Here is a 17,149-nt window from a genome sequence, read left to right on the forward strand (position 1 = left end):
CACAGCAGAGAACTTGTAATGAATTTTTTCTTGGAGCACACGGCAGAGGAATAAGACAAGATTTATCCTAGCTTCAGATAGGACCCTCTACCATCTAGGCAGATGGGACCCAAGGGGCAGGAGGGATCCTGGAGAGAGATGACAGAAGAGGGTGACACAGGCTTGGTGTACTGGACCAGCTGCAGCTGCAGCTCCCTGGAAGCAGACAGTCCTTACCCAGCCACATGGAACCCAGGGAAGGAAAAGAGGGATGTGCCCACGTTACACACACACACACACACACACACACACACACACACACTCTCTCTCTCACTCTTAACCCTCACTTTTGTCACAAAAAATGTTACCATTTAATTACTGAGAACTCAACAGTGTTCTCTGGCTATTTTATTTTTAGCTGTTGGAAACTTGTTTCAAGAAAAAGACACCATACCATAAACATCAGATATCAGCTCAGTGACATGAAATTATTAACAATACGACTTTCAGATGGAATCTCAAGTACTCCCAGTAAACATTAAGATTTTGACAAATATTTTCATCCTGCAATCAGTCTTATATTTGTCAAAAAATGTCTGACTATAATGTAATAGAACTGAGGTTTTAAGTACCACACAAGTCCGAGAACACACAAATGAATGTCACCTGCAGCCACCACCGAAAAGCACAGTTCTGCTTCTGCCCTCAACATCTTGTAAATTCCTATTTAGAGACACTTGCTCAAGAGGAACCAGCTGCACAGCCCACTTGCCTTCAAAGGCAACATAGGTTGGTCCTGTTGTCACTGAATTCTCAGGCTCAGCCCCCAGGGCTTCTAGAAAGGGATCTCAAAAGCCCAAACTCCCTTTCGCATTATTAAGGCTTGCCCCCATTGTGGGTCCAAAGACGACTCCCCTAGATCTGAGTAGCGTTCCAACACATTACAGCCAAGCGGTCTCTGTGTGCTGCGGCCTCCTTACAGGAACGACCGGACCTCCAGGCAGCACCACACTGGAGAAGCCTACCTGCGGTGTGGGCGTGGAGTCTGCCTGCTCACAGATCCGGCTCCCGCTGTGCAGCCACACCGCCCACCACCCACCTGGTGTTGAGGTTGAACACACACTCTGGGCTAGGGACGATCAGCTTCTAGAAAAAATGCCAACCTGGAATCTTATGGCACCAGTTCAAGCCGGGATGGAACAGCAGCAGGAGACATGCAGTACCTCAGGCTCAGTCAGTACTGCAGAGAGCGAGCCAAGTCCCTATCCTGTTCCCAACACCACCATGTAATCAAGTTCTTTATCAAGTGTGCGTACTCTGCTGACTTGAAGAACTAACCCCAGCCCCCAAACACATCCCAATCTGCAAAAGGAATAAGAAAAACTCAAGTATCATTCTGATGCTAACAAAGGGAATGGTTTCAGGAAAAATCAGCTAGAGAGGCCTTTCTGATGAAGAGAGGCAGGGCCTCCTTTGCTGGTTTCTCCTTCACAGTCACAGCAAGTTCACCCCGTGCTTCAGCAGCTTCTGCTTGGCTTTGCCGGAGAGGCTAAAGGCACCATCCTGAGGGTTTGGGAAGCCGGAGCTCCGTGCTGCAGGTGCCAACGGCTGGAAATATGTCTCCTGGACAGGGTTGCAACAGGCATACACAGCCGTGGAGGCATTTCTGTCAGAGAAAGAAAGGAGACAACGATCCGTCGCTGCTGGTGCTGATCCCACAGAGACCTCACAGACCACACAGAGACCTCAGTGAGGTTCCTGCACAGCAGCCCCAGGATGCCCAATTTGGTGTGTGCAGCTGTCACAGCACGGGATTCTATTTATTCAGCTGAGTTTCGGGCTTCAGTGCCAATACCGTCTTTCCTTCCTTTCAACTCCCTAGATGCCAGAAGAGTCCATGGCGTGACCATCCACGGTGGCGGCAGCCACAGAGCCTGAAGTTGTAAGTACTGCATAAGGAACTGTGGAGTGCCGGCTTTTTTGATATACTGGCAGCTATGCATGTGCTCTGCATACGGTCTCTGCTTTGCCCTTCACATAAGCTCTGCACTGGTGGTATGGTCCCATTTCACAGAAAAGGAGCCTGAGACTCAGAGTGAGTAGCCGGGGCCGCCCTGTCTCTGTGACAAGGCAATGGCAGTGTCCAAGAAAGAAATCTAGTCTGCTCTCCACACTGGGGGCAGCTGGACTGAGGGGGAGTAAAGGGATGGAGTGGGATGTGACACAAAGTGACAGGAAGCCTCTGGACACACAGAAGGAGGGAGGAGGGCACGACACAGAGGAGGAGCCACTTGAGAGAAGCCAACTCCACACCCAGGTAAACCCCCTGGTTTCTATCTCCAATGGGTCTCAGTTTCCCCCAAATCTAGTGAGAAAGTATGGAGTGAGGGACTGCTAAGGTTCACCTCACCCAAATCTCTCCTTCCCTGTAAGGAGGGAGGAAAATCCTACCCTCTTCCAAACTTCCACGTCTCCTGCACCCACTGGCCCAGCAGGACAAGCCCTTCTCACAGGCCTGCGGGAGGGCTCTGCAGCCAGTGGTTATGAGCACGGATCTAGAGTCACACACACTCAGGTGCCATTCCCAGGCCTTTTACTTCCTGGTGTGTGTCCTGGGCTGTTACTCAACATTTCTGAGTCCCAGCTTTTTCATCTGTACAATGGATATTGCAACCGTATGTGCCCTCAGTGAAGTTTGTTTAAGAATGAGATGAAATGAGTGCTTAGCACATGGTGAGTGGTTAAGAAATGGTAGCCGTTGTTTCTATTACTGTTATTAAACAATCTCTCAGCACATGCCTCGGGCTATGTGTCTCAGCGCCAAACCCCTCTCAGCTCCGAGGACGGTGACACACTGCAGGGCCACAGGGTGGCTGGTGGGGCAGATGCTGACATGTTACTTGTTTCCACCTCCCACAAAACAGACACACACCCTCCCAACAGAGCCAGTTCCCAAACCAGTTACTGTAGATGCCAATCACCTCTGGGTTGCCAGCCTGGGGCAGCTGTGAATTAAAGCCAGAGAAGACACATTTCTGACAGGAAGATCTATTGAAATACTGGCTGGAGATGGTGGCAGGCGGCAGGAACACCTGGAGCCCAAGTGTGGTGGGTGACAGGGCATCCGAACCATCCTAATAACCCGCTCAGGCTCCCTGTGAGTCCAGCACCCACTCCCTCGCACTGGACCACACTGCCCCGACACTGAAACATGTGTGGAAAGGTCATGCATGCACTTAACAGTTGGAGAAAATGCTTCAAATCCTGGCCCTGGACTTAAGAAGACTATAAGCCTGGACAAGCTGCTTCTCGTATTTGTGCTTCAATTTCCTCATCTGTTAAGTGAGGATTAAAAAACGCCCTTGACCAGATGGCTCCAAGGGCTACGGGACCAACACACACATGGCCAGCACCGCCCTTGACCTGCTAACTGGCTTTATTTCCTGTTACCAGTTGTCACCAAATTCTCAGGTCCCAGCGTCCTACGGCTTTTATAAAGTGATCTCTAAAGCCCAAACTCCCTTTCTGGTTTCACGGGAGAAGCAGGTAGAGAGAAAACAACAAATTTGGTTGGTTAAATAATGTAAATTACAATAATCTTTAACAAATCTCTGTTTCTCCTGGCATGGTGGTGTTCCAGCTATGCAATAATGTGAAAAAAGGCAACTGTAAAATTGTACATTAGTAAGATCCTGTTTTCTAGAAGACTTAATTAAAATAAAAATACAATTAATTTATATGTGCAAAAAATAAAAGCCAAAAACCAATAAAACCTGGAGCAACATACACTGTACTGTAAAATGTGGTTATTTCTTGGTGACTGATGGGGTGGGGAGAGAAAGGAAAATGCTTTACTTGATAGATTTCCAAGCGTTCTGTATGACTGTATAATCAGCATGCATTACTTTTTTTTTTTTTTTTTTGAGATGCAGTCTCACTCTGTTACCCAGGCTGGAGTGCAATGGCATGATCTTTGCTCACTGTAACTTCCACCTCCTGGGTTCAAGTGATTCTCCTGCCTCAGCCTCCCAGGTAGCTGGGAGGCACTTGCCACCATGCCCAGCTAATTTTTTGTATTTTCAGTAGAGACAGGATTTCACCAAGTTGGCCAGGCTGGTCTCGAACTCCTGATCTCACGTGACCCACCCGCCTCCCAAAGTGCTGGGACTACAGGTATGAGCCACAGCGCCCTGCCATATTCCTTTTAAATTAGAAAAACAACAATATTATTTCAACACTGTTTCTGGCAAGGAGATGGGAGCCACCTGGTAAGGGATGTAGCTCCATGATGGCGAGGACCTCAGGTTCCTTCACTGCTGGGCCCCAACTGTCTAAAGGAGGAAAAGAACCAGAGAGTCCATGGCACATGACTGCATGACAGTGGATGATGGTGGCAACAGGAGCAGGCAAAGGAAGGTCTTAAGGAGAGTAACTAGAATGTTCTTCGTCTACTTTGGAAAAAGGCACTGCCTGGGCCCCGCAGGTGGTTCCCATGAGCAGGACCCATGAGCAGGTGGGGGAGTGACTCAGGGAGGCTCACCTGATGGTCATTTCATAAAGCGTGGGCAGCTGGGCAAACTCGCTATGCATCAGGCTGACGGCCTGGAGGAAGCGGCGATCCTGCGGGGTGGCCACCTGCGGCAGGTTTGCTTCCAGAAGAGGGCACAGAGTTGTGAAGAGCAGACAGTTGCCCCCCTGCCCTCCCACCCCATGAAGCTCAGTGCTGAATACGAGGGCTGAGCACAACTCAAGGCCACATGGCTGCTCAGGGCACAAAGGCCTGGGGGTTTGGGCTTCTGTTGCCACTGCCATTTGATGCAGCACCCGGTTTCTGCATGCAAATCTCAACATTTGGAGACAAACCTATTACAGATATGTGAACATGAACTTCCCTCAAAACACTGGGAAGCACCAAAAACAGACACATGAGCAGAGAAGCCTCTTCCTGGTGAACTCCACACTCAGTGGGAGTCGGCTCCCAGTGAGGAGAGAACCGTGAATGTAGGTCCGACAACTCTGTGCACAGCGGTGTCATCACGATGCTGGGGCTAGAGTTCTCACCTCCCCGTCTCTAGAATCTGGTGTCCCCGTCGTCCCTGGCCCCTTGCCCACTTCTTACCCATCAGCATGCTCTGAATGCGGTCGTAATGCGTGAAGTTGTAGGTGCTGCTCATGGAGGCTGCCTCATCCCTGGGTAGTGTCTCTTTCAGGTGGACTTCCAGCCCGTTCAGTGATGCCAGGCTGCCGTGGTACTGCAAAGGAGCCGGGAGAGGGTCACAGGCTTGTAGAGCTGACCTCAGCGAACCTTCTGAGGGCTACTTAACCATAGGGTCACAGGCTTGTAGGGCTGACCTCAGCGAACCTTCTGAGGGCTACTTAACCATAGGGTCACAGGCTTGTAGGGCTGACCTCAGCGAACCTTCTGAGGGCTACTCAACCACAGACTTAGTTAAAAAATCACCCTCCAGCCGGGCGCGGTGGCTCATGCCTATAATCCCAGCACTTTGGGAGGCCGAGGAGGGTGGATCACAAGGTCAAGAGATCGAGACCATCCTGGTCAACAAGGTGAAACCCCGTCTCTACTAAAAATACAAAAATTAGCTGGGCATGGTGGTGTGTGCCTGTAGTCCCAGCTACTCAGGAGGCTGAACCAGGAGAACTGCCTGAACCCAGGAGGTGGAGGTTGCAGTGAGCCGAGATCCCGTCATTGCACTCCAGCCTGGGTAACAAAAGCGAAACTCCGTCTCAAAAAAAAAAAAAAAAAAAAAATCGTCCTCCAGCCAGACCTGGTGGCTCACACCTGTAACCCCAGTGCTTTGCCAGGCCGAGGCGGGAGGATCACTTGAGCCAGGAGTTCAAGGCTGCAGTGAGCCGAGACTGAACCACCGCACTCCAGCCTGGGTGACAGAGTGACACGCTGTCTCAAAAAAAAAAAAAAAAAAAAGGAATATCTTACTGCCAACTTGATCCAGTAAAATGGACCCTCACCATTTCTGTTTCTTTCACCCTTACGTTCTAATGTTTTAAAATTAATGATTATATTGTAGGAGATTTAGAAAAGAGATGAGTAAAAAAATAAACAAGAAAAATCACCCATCGTCTCACCATCCAGTAACAGCATATCTTATTCTAACCAGGGCTTCCTACCCAGGCTGCACGGTCTAACAGTACAAACAGCCTGGGACCAGCCCCCTGTGCTTCTCACTGGCCCTGGGTAGAGAAGTCCCCCACTGGATGTCCCATGGTAACTTCTCTCTGCACATCTAGCACGGTCCCGGCTTTCTTGGAAGGACTGAGAAGTGTCAAACAGCTTTCTGCACTGGATGGTTCAGAGGAGGAGTACCATTGAGAACAGCTGTCAAGGAAGGAGGTTCAAGCACCTGTATTTTCACAAACCTCCAAGGAGATAAAGTTGAAATACCATTGAAAACACTGGACTCTAGTGTTTCATGTAACTTTTTTTTGGAAAATAAAAAGATCAAATCATCATAACGACTGATAGTAGTTTTTTAACCTAACAACAGCATGAGCCGTTTTTCTCATCTTTAAATATTCCATTGTAGAATTCTTTGATGGCTGTGTGGCGTTCTTCAAGCTTCACTGAGGGCTTGACACAGTATGTCAGGCCCGTTGTAATAGGCCTGGTCTGAAACGGGGTTTCCTGGGCCTGCTTCTGCCACAACAAAGAAGGCCACTGTCCCCAAGCATTTGCAGTTCCCAGGCAAAAACATCCCAAGTTCAGCCTCTTTCTAAATGACCAGGAGCAAGTTACCAAATTTTCTGTGCCTCATTTTTCTGTTCATCTGCAAAATGGGAACAGTACAGGACTACTGAGTGACTTAAATGAAATAACACATCCAAAAATCCTTTGTGAACTCTAAAGTGCTACCCTGAGGCAGAGCCTTTTTACAGAGTCAAGGACATGGAAATAACCATATAAAAGAAATGGTACCTCTTTAGACATTACAGAAAATTTGTGGACTATTTTCAAAAGCTATGTAAGAAAAATAAGTGCACATGGAAGTAAAGAGATGCAAAGAGAATGCTTCTGAAGTAAATGTCATGGAGCTCACATGTTATTTTGGGAGTACACTGGTGTTAAATCAGTTTTCCTGTATGAATGTCTCAGAAATGATATTTCAAGTCCATAGGTGTGACATACAAAGTTATTTTCTATGCACTCACTTTTGTATCCTCAGTGCTTAGTAGAGAGCCTGACTCTAGTAGGTGTTCAATAAATGAATCCACTAAAATAATGAATACATGAACACATCTAATGCCAAGCACTGCCAACTTATGAGCTACTTGGTTTAAATCAAGGGTGCAGAGTTAAGTAAAAAGATACGTGCTCTGTCTAGAAAGACAAGCATAATATCTCATGTTCAGATCCCTGAGAGAGCCTGACCAACACTGAGTTTAGCACTGAACCTCTTATTTGAACAGATGTGTGTGTGTGCGTGTGTACATGCACCGACACACGCATGGGCACATGTAAGCATTCACCACGAAGTCAAGCCACAGCCTCACAGAAAGTTTTTGAACTTCAAGAGTCTACTAACAGTCATCCCTTCCGTGCTGAGCTGCTGTCCAGAGGAAGAAACAATAGGAACAGAGATTGCGCCATGCCAAAACCTGTTTCCCTACAGGCATTGAGCTCTGCTTCCAGAATATTCTGCCTAACTTGCACTCAAGATAGGATCACTTAACCATAAAAACAGTTAATCACAAGATGCTACGTCAGATGACATGTGGATAATTTTTTACTGAAAACCAAATGCTTTCACATATACCAGGGGTCAGCAAACTCTAGCCTATAAATAAATCCAGCCTGTTGCCTGTCTTTGTACAGCCTGAGGCCTAAGAATGGTTTTTCAATCTTTTACATGGTTGGGGGAAAAAGTCAAAAGAATAATATTGTAACATGCACAGATCACATAAAGTTCCAATTCCATGTCCATAAATAATGACTGGAATACAGCCATATCATTTATTTATATACTGTCTATGGCTGTTTCTGCACTAAAACAGCAGAGCTGGAAAGTTGTGCAAAGCTGAAAATATTTGCTTTCTGGTCCTTTACATAAAACGTTTGCCAGCCCCCGATATATACTGCTACATAATGTGATCCCCGGGGACACAGAGCTGAGGCTAATTCCTGGGTCCTCTGACTTCCAGTGCCCATGAAAGTCAGTGTGTGACACAGCATGTAGAAGGAGCACTGTGTGGAACACGCGTTCACTTAGAGGTAATGGTTTCCTAGTTGGGGGAAGGTGCTTTTTCATAAAATGTTTTATGGCAACACTCTCACGCTAACTTCAAGCCTCTTCTGCTGTACATAGAAGCTCAATGTCCTACTGTACTGATAAATAATTAATATGCTCACGGTCTTTGAAGGTCAATGAGATTATTTTGGGTTTTGGGTAACGGACTATCGTAGCTCTATGCTGCCCCCTGGTGTGAGCCTATTCAGTTCCCTCTGAAAGAATTCCAGTCCACCCAAGGCTCCTTCCACCATTTGGTTCTTCTAGACAGTAGCAGAGGGGCTGCAGGGAAATCAGGTCAAGAATTTTCAAGGCTAGCCTGGAATAGAAAGGCAATCAAACATCTCTCCCAATTATAAAAGAGAAATCCTTTGGGTCTGATTAACAAACCCATTCTCAAACCATTGGGCTAATCAAAGTTAGTCACTGCCTACTCTCTTTAGAAATGATTAGCTTTTCCTCTTCCGTAAAACTGCAGTCTATTTCCTAGGGCCTAGCCAGCACCAAACCCTGCTTCCCACGGAATCCCACGGAGGCTGATGTCACAATGGCATGGATAGACCCTGACAAAGTAGGGGATACGGCCATAGATCAAGAGCCGTAGGAGGCAGGACACTGACCCCCTTTCTTCATCCTCCCAGCTACCACAGCAAAGGCAGGGCAGTGGGGGAACAGAGAGGTTGGGATGAGGGAACCATATACAAGCAAGAATTCTGAACCTGCCCCTTGCATGAGGTCTTTTCATCTCAATGAGGCTGTCTTCTTACTGGTAAAATGGGGGTTGCAATGCCTGCCTCCCAGAACTGTTCTAAGGCTTGGCTAAAATAAGAGATGCAAAGTATTTTAGTGCAGAATAAGAGATGCAATGTTGTTAGTGCAGAATACATCTCCTCAAAGAGCAGCCTGTGCAACTTTTTCCTTTTTGTGGGGAAGGTAAAAAGAAAGGTATTATAGCCACTTTATTGCATTCAAAAACACTGGGCCCTTCAAAATGACATTTCTAAGGCTTGACACTGTGTAGAATAGACCATGAACACCAAGACATCGGCAGGGAGATGAGGCGTGTAACACTGCAACCACAACCCCGAGTTGTTCTAGGAAGGAGGGAGACAGAGTCACCCACAGCTATGGTGAATGGAGACACAGGAGGCCAACCAGCTGAAACTGGGTGATCTGGGGTCTGTGGAAAGGGGACAGAGAAGCCTGACAGCTCCAGAGAGCAGTCTCTTGCCAGGAGCTCTGTGCCAAGGAAGCTGCTCTGCAGTCTTATCTCTTCTTCTGTGCTCCAAGGTGACTAGCTCATTTATGGAGGGTCACAAGCCCTGCATGCTAGCAAGATCAGCTTAGAATAATATACATTTAAGAATAAAAACAAGGTAAAGCCCCAAGACACCATTTGCCCTGCAGCGATTTCAACCTGCTGTTCTTGCTGCTACCACTTTCTCTGCCTACTAAAGCAAGGCTGTTACTATAGCAACTGAATCTCCAGCGTGGGCCCCGCGGAAGGTCAGTGTACCACTCTAAGCCTCTAAGCAGGGAAGGGGCTGGAATGGTTTAAGAGCCCTCCAGCACCAGTTAGGATGTCAAACATCCCAGCCTTCTAGGAAGGCACTTCAGACCAGGTACGATGCTGGGGCTATGGAGGGAAACACAGGGTTTCCGGGGAACTCCCAACCCAGGCTGTGACACACTGCAGAGGAGTTCCCAGACGACACGGAACCTAGAGCTGCCCAGGCTAGGAAATGAGGCCACGAGCAGGGGCGGCACAACAGTGACTATGCATGTGTGTGTGCTGTCTTTGCCTGCATTATCTCACTGCATCTGGAACAGGAGGGTCTAGCACCATCCCTTTATGACTGAGGAGTTATCAACGGCTCAGGGGGACGAAGGCTTGTGGGCAAGTTCACACAGCTAAAGGACAAGAGCCAGGATTCCGTCTCAGGCCTTCCCTTCCTCCAAGGCCTGAGCTCTGCGAAACTAGGAGTGAGCCAACACTTGTTGGATGCCAATGCACCACCAGTTCTATGCACTTGACTCACTCTTACCTTACAAAAACCCACAGGGGCAGGTACTACCCCCATCGCCTAAACAAGAATGTTTCGCGCAGAGTCACACAGCTGAGGGCTGAGCCTTTTTCCCTTTCCCGGGGTGTCAGCATAGTGGTATGAGAGAAGCACAGATGAGCAGAGGCCGCAGAGGGGCAGGGGAAGGTCTGTGGACACTCACCACTTCCTCTATGGCTGCGCTGTCTCCCAGCAGAGGCTCCTCGGCCAGCAGGGACAGCACCAGCCCTTTCACGCAGTGACTATAGAGGTTCATTCTCACAAGCCCCATGCAGGACTCCGCTGGGGTCAGCCTGGAGTTGATTTCATCTGCAGAGGGGCCAGCACCCTGACAGTCTGCTGAGTCTGAACTACATTCCAGACCAGGGGCTGTATGGCTTTCACAGACCCCAGCAACATACTGATCCATGCCTTCTTCCCCCATGGGAAACTTGTTTTCTCTCTGCCCTGGATCTAAGAGAGGCAATGACAAGGGTCTGCAGGTCCTTCTGGGGAGAGAGTCTACTCTGGGAGTGGGGGCGTGGTTGCTATGGCCAGGATGGTCTTCCAATTGCTCTTGGGCTGCATGCTGGGTGAGCATCTCAGGAGCAGAGGGAGAGCGCATGCTGCTGACAGCTGTGTCCTCAGGCGGCATGGGTTCCAGGTTGCTGGAGGTGCTGAGCGATGCCTTGTAGTAAGGAGCACTGCCATCTGGGACATGCACATGTGGGAAGGTGAAATGACCTGGGTCCATTCCCACTTCCTGAGCCCCTGGAATGTGGATTTTAGACAACTCAAGTTCCCCTTGGAGAAAGACTAGTTCCTTCCCCAGTGAGCAGCTGAGGCCAAGACCCTCACGCCTGGCCGTGTTGTGCAGTCCTGCGGGCCTGATGCTCTCCAAACCATGGCCAGGCAAGCATCCATTCTGCCTCCTGCCACCTGGACAAGCTTCGTCAGGGGATGTGGGCTCTGGGGTGGTACAGGCCATGGATTCTACATGGCCAGTGGCGTCTTCCTGCAGGGCAGATGTGCTCCCACCCTTTGGATGGTGCTGGGCTGAACCATCGCGGAGTCCTGCTGGAGATGCTGGAGACCTGGCAAATGAGAGAGATGTGAGGAAGGGGCACGTCGGCAGATCGCAGGGCAAGTGCCCTTCCCCAGCAGGGACTAAAGCACAGGCATCAGTGACAAGGTGGGGCCTAAGGCACAGAGACTAAGAGGCTACCAGAGTTAAATCACAGGAGCAAAAGTACAGCAACATCTGGTCCTCAGGGCTTCACGTAGTGACACCAGGCTCACCCATTGAAAATGCAGAGCCCACTGAATAAGAGTGAACCACATTTGGAAGGTCTCCTGTGCATCAGGCTCTATACTAGGTGCTGTACATATACCACTTTCAAGTGTCACAATGAACTCATGAAAGAGATACTACTGTGTCTACTTTTCAGATGAAAAAACTGAGGCTCAGGCAGGGAATGGACTTGCCCAAGGTCCCATAGCTGGTAAGTAAGAGATCTGAGATGTGAACCCAATGTCATCTCACTATGCCACTCTGTTTCTTAACGAACTCAAAACCCAGATGCTCTCTTACAAGACGGCATGGGGAGATGGAATTAAGGAAGGATGGGATGTATCAGAGGTTTGTTTTAACCAGTCACATGATGGGGCCCCTCGGGTGTGGCGTAAGGTTAACCCTCTGTGCACTCCCTTACCTTGTCATCTGTTCCACCGGGAACTCATGGAGAATAATGGCTTCCTCTTTGGTCACAAAAACAGGGATAATCTGGACATCTGGGGGTAATGCTGCTCCTAGAATTGCAAAGCAACATGAACAGGGCTTTCCCCCAAACCAGAGAGGGCAGAGGGGCAATAAGTGCTCTGGGGTGATACATCCGACCCACACTCCTGCTTGGAGAATGGTGCTGTAAATATCTCAGCCCAGGACAAGAGCTGCCAAACTGCAGCTCGAACTCCAGGGCCCGATAAGAAGCGTCTCTGCAGGCAACATGACTTCCCACTGTGGGGAAGGAAGATGCTTGGTAGAGAAAGGCTGAAAAGTACTTTTAAAAGAAGAAGATATAAGCTAAGAAAGGGATCTGCTCCAACTTAGGCTTCGGAATAAATCAAAATTCAACTCTCCTTGACGGGGCCTCCACATCCTGTGAAAGGTCTTTCTGGCAGTCACTGTCATCTTACCCTCTCCCCGTCACAATACCCTGGCGCTTGACTGAGCAGTCTCACAATATGAAGTTAAGATGGATCTGAAAGCAGGGATTTGACAGGCATGCCTGAAATCATAGTGTTACAATTAGGGTTTGGATGGGTAACTCGATTCCTGAAGCTCTATTACATCCGTTTTCCTAATCTTATGAGCAGAGGAAATAAACATAGAGACAGCTGGGCCCTTCGCATAACTTGTACAGGGATAGGTGGCGTAAAAGACCACCCTACTCAAGAGGCAGCCAGGCACCTCACCACTTACCATGTTCCTGCGGGGCATCCCCTCCTGCAGAGAGTCTCTGAAAACAAACACACACAGAAGTTGGCGCTGGGCACCACATTCTCCTCTTGACCTAACCATCAGGAATTTGCTGTACCATCTGTTCATAAAACTTAGCCAGGCCCAGAAAGCTTGGCCCAAGCACATGCTAAGAGCTAAGCAGATGGAACAGAAGCTCCCCCAAGCTGCTGGCTCTTACTACGGCTGGGATGAGGCAGGAACCTGTGCCCACACAGGCTGCAAGGCAGCAGCTCCACCCAAACGCACGTCGCGCTCTACATGCTGATGTTCTCAGTCTCTCTCTTCTGGGAATAAAACTGAGGATTCGTGTTCTCTTTTACACCTTTGGGGAACTCATATTCTAGAATACAGTCATATCTGCCACAGCCCCTGATGTAGAACTCACATCAATTGCATTATAATAAAAATGTCAAAGTACTCTGACTCTCGCTAGGAAGGGTGTGACCTAAACAAAATGTGACACCAGATCTCTCATTTGTTCTGGTTCGCAATCAAGGCCTGAAACCTGATCATTTTCTCAAAAATGAAAACATCTCTCATCTCAACCAGAGGGTTCCAAAAGAACCCACCATAAACAAAAACTAAGTAAGAACTGCTCCTTTAGCCAAAACAACTTTCAATCTTAGAATGACACAGCGTTCTTTTTTGTTGATTTTTTTAATAATCAGGTTTTAGATTACCAAACCTAACCTTAGTTTACTGTAGACAAAGCATTGAAAAAAAAATCACATACAATGCCTCACCCTCAAGCTAGTACTATTAATATTGGGTATTTTTTTCCTGAAGCCTATATATTTTTTATACCTTTGAAAACCACACTATATAAAATTCCATATTTCTTCTTAAAACAGTAACATGCAATTCCTGATATTAAAACATCTTTGGGGCTGGGCAAGGTGGCTCATACCTGTAAACCAAGCACTTTGGGATGCCGAGGTAGGTGGATCATTTGAGGTCAGGAGTTCAAGATCAGCCTGACCAACACAGTGAAACCCCATCTCTACTAAAAATACAAAAATTAGGCCAGCATAGTAGCATATGCCTGTAGTCCCAGCTACTCGGGAGGCTGAGACAGGAGAATTGCTTGAACCTGCGAGGCAGAGGATGCAGTGAGCTGAGATCCTGCCACGGCACTCCAGCCTGGATAACAGAGCGAGACTCCATCTCAAAAAAAAAACAAAAAAAAGCTGGCCATTTTAAATGGCAGATTAAAACTGTATGAAGGTTTAAGGGATATGAGTAAATTAATCATTTACCTACCTTAGACCAGTAATTAGTAAACTTTCTGTGTAAAAGACAAGACAGTAAATATTTTTGGCTCTGCAGGACATGTGGTCTCCGTCCCACCTACTCAACTCTGCTGTTGGAGCTCAAAAGCAGCCAAAGAAAACTGTATTTGTAAGCAAGTGGGCCACAGGCCACAGTTTGCCAAATCCTGCCTTTAGCCTTCAAGTTTTGTCTGATGTTTCACTTTCATAAAGCTTGTTGTGATCAACTTTTGAGTATAAGTCTTTTTCAGCAGTTAGATTATTTCCTTAAGATTTATTCCTAGAAATCAAATTATTAGGAAAAAATAAAGGGCATCCTTAATGCTATCTTATCAAACTGTTTCCCAGAAGGGCTGCCCAAACTGACATCTACAGCAACAGTGGATGAGGAGGCTGAATAGAGCCCCAGCGGCATTTTACATGCCTGCTCATCTAATAAGCGCAAAAAGAGAGCCTCATAATACACTGGAAGCCACAGCTTCATATAGAAAAGAAAAAAAGAACTGGGAGAAAGTATGCCAGATGCTAGCAGTGGTTATCCCTATACAGGTCAATGACGGGCAATTTTATTCTCAATGAGCATCCATGACTTTTTCGATATAAAAACAAATAAATATAAAATGAAAGTATTTTAAAAGAGAAGAGGGTTTTTTTTTTTTTTTTTTGAGACAGTCTCACTCTTGTTGCCCAGGCCAGAGTGCAGTGGCATGATCTTGGCTTACCTCAACCTCCACCTCCTGGGTTCAAGTGATTCTCCTGCCTCAGCCTCCTGAGTACATAGGATTACAGACACCCACCACCAAGCCTGGATAATTTTTGTATTTTTAATAGAGATGGGGTTTCATCATGTTGGCCAGGCTGGTCTTGAACTCCTGACGTCAAGTGATTCACCTGCCTCAGCCTCCCAAAGTGCTGGGATTACAGGCATGAGCCACCGTGTCTGGCCCCCTAAATCTTTCTAAAGACAAAACCTTTACAGTCTGTCTCTGAAAAGTCTAATATCGCTTTGACATAAAGAGACATCAAATTCTCATGACAAGTTGAATTCTCACAGATTTACTTGGTTTGAAGAAAAAACAACTATCCAAGCCTAGCTTGTGGCAGAAAACATTTTCTTTCAGCCTCACCAATGGCTTCACTCTTGAGGAGAATGCCACTGGAGGACATGAGGTCCTGACAAGACCAAGTAAACACCACCAGCCTAAGGTTCAGTGACGGTCGCTGTAGGGGAGGCCGTCCAGCCAGGCAGGCGGACTCTACAATACCTGCTGCTGAGGTGCTGCTCTGTGAAGCAAGACCTTGGCGGTGAGGGGCGGCGGGAGCTGGGTGCTGACAATCCTAGGAGGCCACACGCAGAACAAGAGCACCGTCAGAAGAAATACACCAGAACACAATGAATTGTACAGGTGCCTAACAGTCCGTGCTGATGAGGATCCTGGGGACATGGCTGGTGGGAGTTTCACTAGTAAAACCCTTACAGAGGGCGCTCTGGGAGTTCCTAACAACATTTAAAATATCCAAACCCTTTGATTCAGCTTGTACCAAGAGGTATGCATTAGAATATTCATTACAGGGAGAATGGTTAAAAACAATTAAAAAATGAGTCAACAGCCAACACGTTCACCAACAAGAGAGTAGCGCAAGCATAACACAGCCAGAATAGCAAACAGTGTGCAGCCCTCATAAGAATGAGCTGCACCAGTATGAACTGGTGAAGAAACCTTCACTAAAAGCATTAAGTTGAGAAACCATGTGATCCTATTTAAGGAGACAGCAAAAATAAACAAAATCAATATATGCATATATGTCCCAGTGGGCGAAAACACACAGAAAGAGCAAGATGCCCAGCAAACTGCCAATGGTGAGGAAAGGTTAAGAGGGAGAGGCTGGGCACAGTGGCTCACTCCTGTAATCACAGCACTTTAGGAGGCTGAGGTGGGAGAACTTGAGTTCAGGAGCTTGAGATCTCCATGAGCAACACAGTGCGACCCCATCTCTACAAAAAAAAAAAAAAAAAAATCAAAAAATTAACCAAGTGTGGTAGTATGTGGTTGTTGTCCCAGCTGCATGGGAGGCTGAGGCGGGAGGATCACTTGAGTCCAGGAGGTCGAGGCTGTAGTAAGCTGTGTTTATGCCACTGCATTACAGCCTGGGCAACAGAGCAAGACCGGGTCTCAAAAAAATAAAAAAGGAAGAAAGGGGGGCTTTTAAATTGTGCTGCGTGTGATCCTCTATTGGTTGATTTGTTTACAGTGAAAATGTGTTCATGTATTAGCTGTATAATTTAAACACAGTGCAGTGGCTCATGCCTACAATCCAATCACTTTGGGAAGCTGAGGACTGTTTGAAGCCAGGTGTTTGAGACCAGCCTGGGCAACACAGCAAGACCTTGTCCCTATAAAAAAGAAAAAAATAATAAATATTTTAAGAAATGCAAAATGAGAAAAGGGAAAAAAACTCTTCTCTTTGGTGGGTATGTCACTGATGAGCTTGGAAGCCCCCCAGCTGATTCAGAACCACCATGAGCACAGGGCAAGGAAGACAAGTGCAAAGCACACCAGGGTTTATGCTCGGTTCTTCCGCATCTGTCATCTCGTTTCATTCTCCACAAAGGATGTCTACTTCCCAGAAGGGAAAACTGAGGCTAAGCAACTCACTCAAGTCCACCGGGCTGGCAAAAGAGAAAGCAGAATTTAGAGCTCAGCCTGTCTGGCCCAAGGGCCCCTGCAAGAGCCTGAGTGCTTCTCCAGTTGCACAGTAGTTGCCTGCTCCTCGGGAAGCTCTGGCCACAGCATGATGGCCCTGACTGCCCTGGGCTGTGAGAGCAAACCCACCATGACGAGAGAGGCCTGAGATGACCTGGAGTGGCTCTTAGGCCACTGAGACTCACAAAGAGGCCCTCCAACTACATGAAGTACAGTGAATTCTCAGAAGCCAACCAAGATGCTGGAAGGCAGCTGGATAAGGGCTTGTAAGGCTGCTTTGCAGCGCTGAGCTGAAGCAAGCACACCAGAGCCTCTGAGCAGTAGGAGGGCCACAGCAGGCCCCTTCCATGCCTCTTGACTTGCAGTGCTGGCT

The 17,149-nt window shown here is 47.7% G+C and overlaps 1 protein-coding gene across 11 annotated transcripts in view; it reads right to left on the minus strand.

Moving 5' to 3' along the window:
- Window positions 1-349: 349 nt before the first annotated feature.
- Window positions 350-17,149, minus strand: part of HPS4 (HPS4 biogenesis of lysosomal organelles complex 3 subunit 2) — a 29,864-nt gene continuing 13,064 nt past the window's right edge. For 6 of the 11 annotated variants that reach the window (XM_078336882.1, XM_078336865.1, XM_002743628.6 and 3 more), the window contains 7 exons: window positions 15,337-15,409; window positions 12,765-12,801; window positions 11,995-12,091; window positions 10,467-11,376; window positions 5,099-5,231; window positions 4,520-4,628; window positions 350-1,645 (listed from right to left, as the gene is read on the minus strand). In XM_078336882.1, coding sequence (XP_078193008.1) covers window positions 1,474-1,645; window positions 4,520-4,628; window positions 5,099-5,231; window positions 10,467-11,376; window positions 11,995-12,091; window positions 12,765-12,801; window positions 15,337-15,409 — 1,531 coding nt within the window. In that variant the 3' untranslated portion in view covers window positions 350-1,473. Of the gene's footprint in view, window positions 1,646-3,884; window positions 4,311-4,519; window positions 4,629-5,098; window positions 5,232-10,466; window positions 11,377-11,994; window positions 12,092-12,764; window positions 12,802-15,336; window positions 15,410-17,149 lie in introns of those variants that run through there. The other 5 variants (XM_078336889.1, XM_078336897.1, XM_035267931.3 and 2 more) reach the window with 2 other exon arrangements.

This window comes from Callithrix jacchus, chromosome 1 (assembly GCF_049354715.1).
Source record: "Callithrix jacchus isolate 240 chromosome 1, calJac240_pri, whole genome shotgun sequence".
NCBI lineage: Eukaryota > Metazoa > Chordata > Mammalia > Primates > Cebidae > Callithrix > Callithrix jacchus.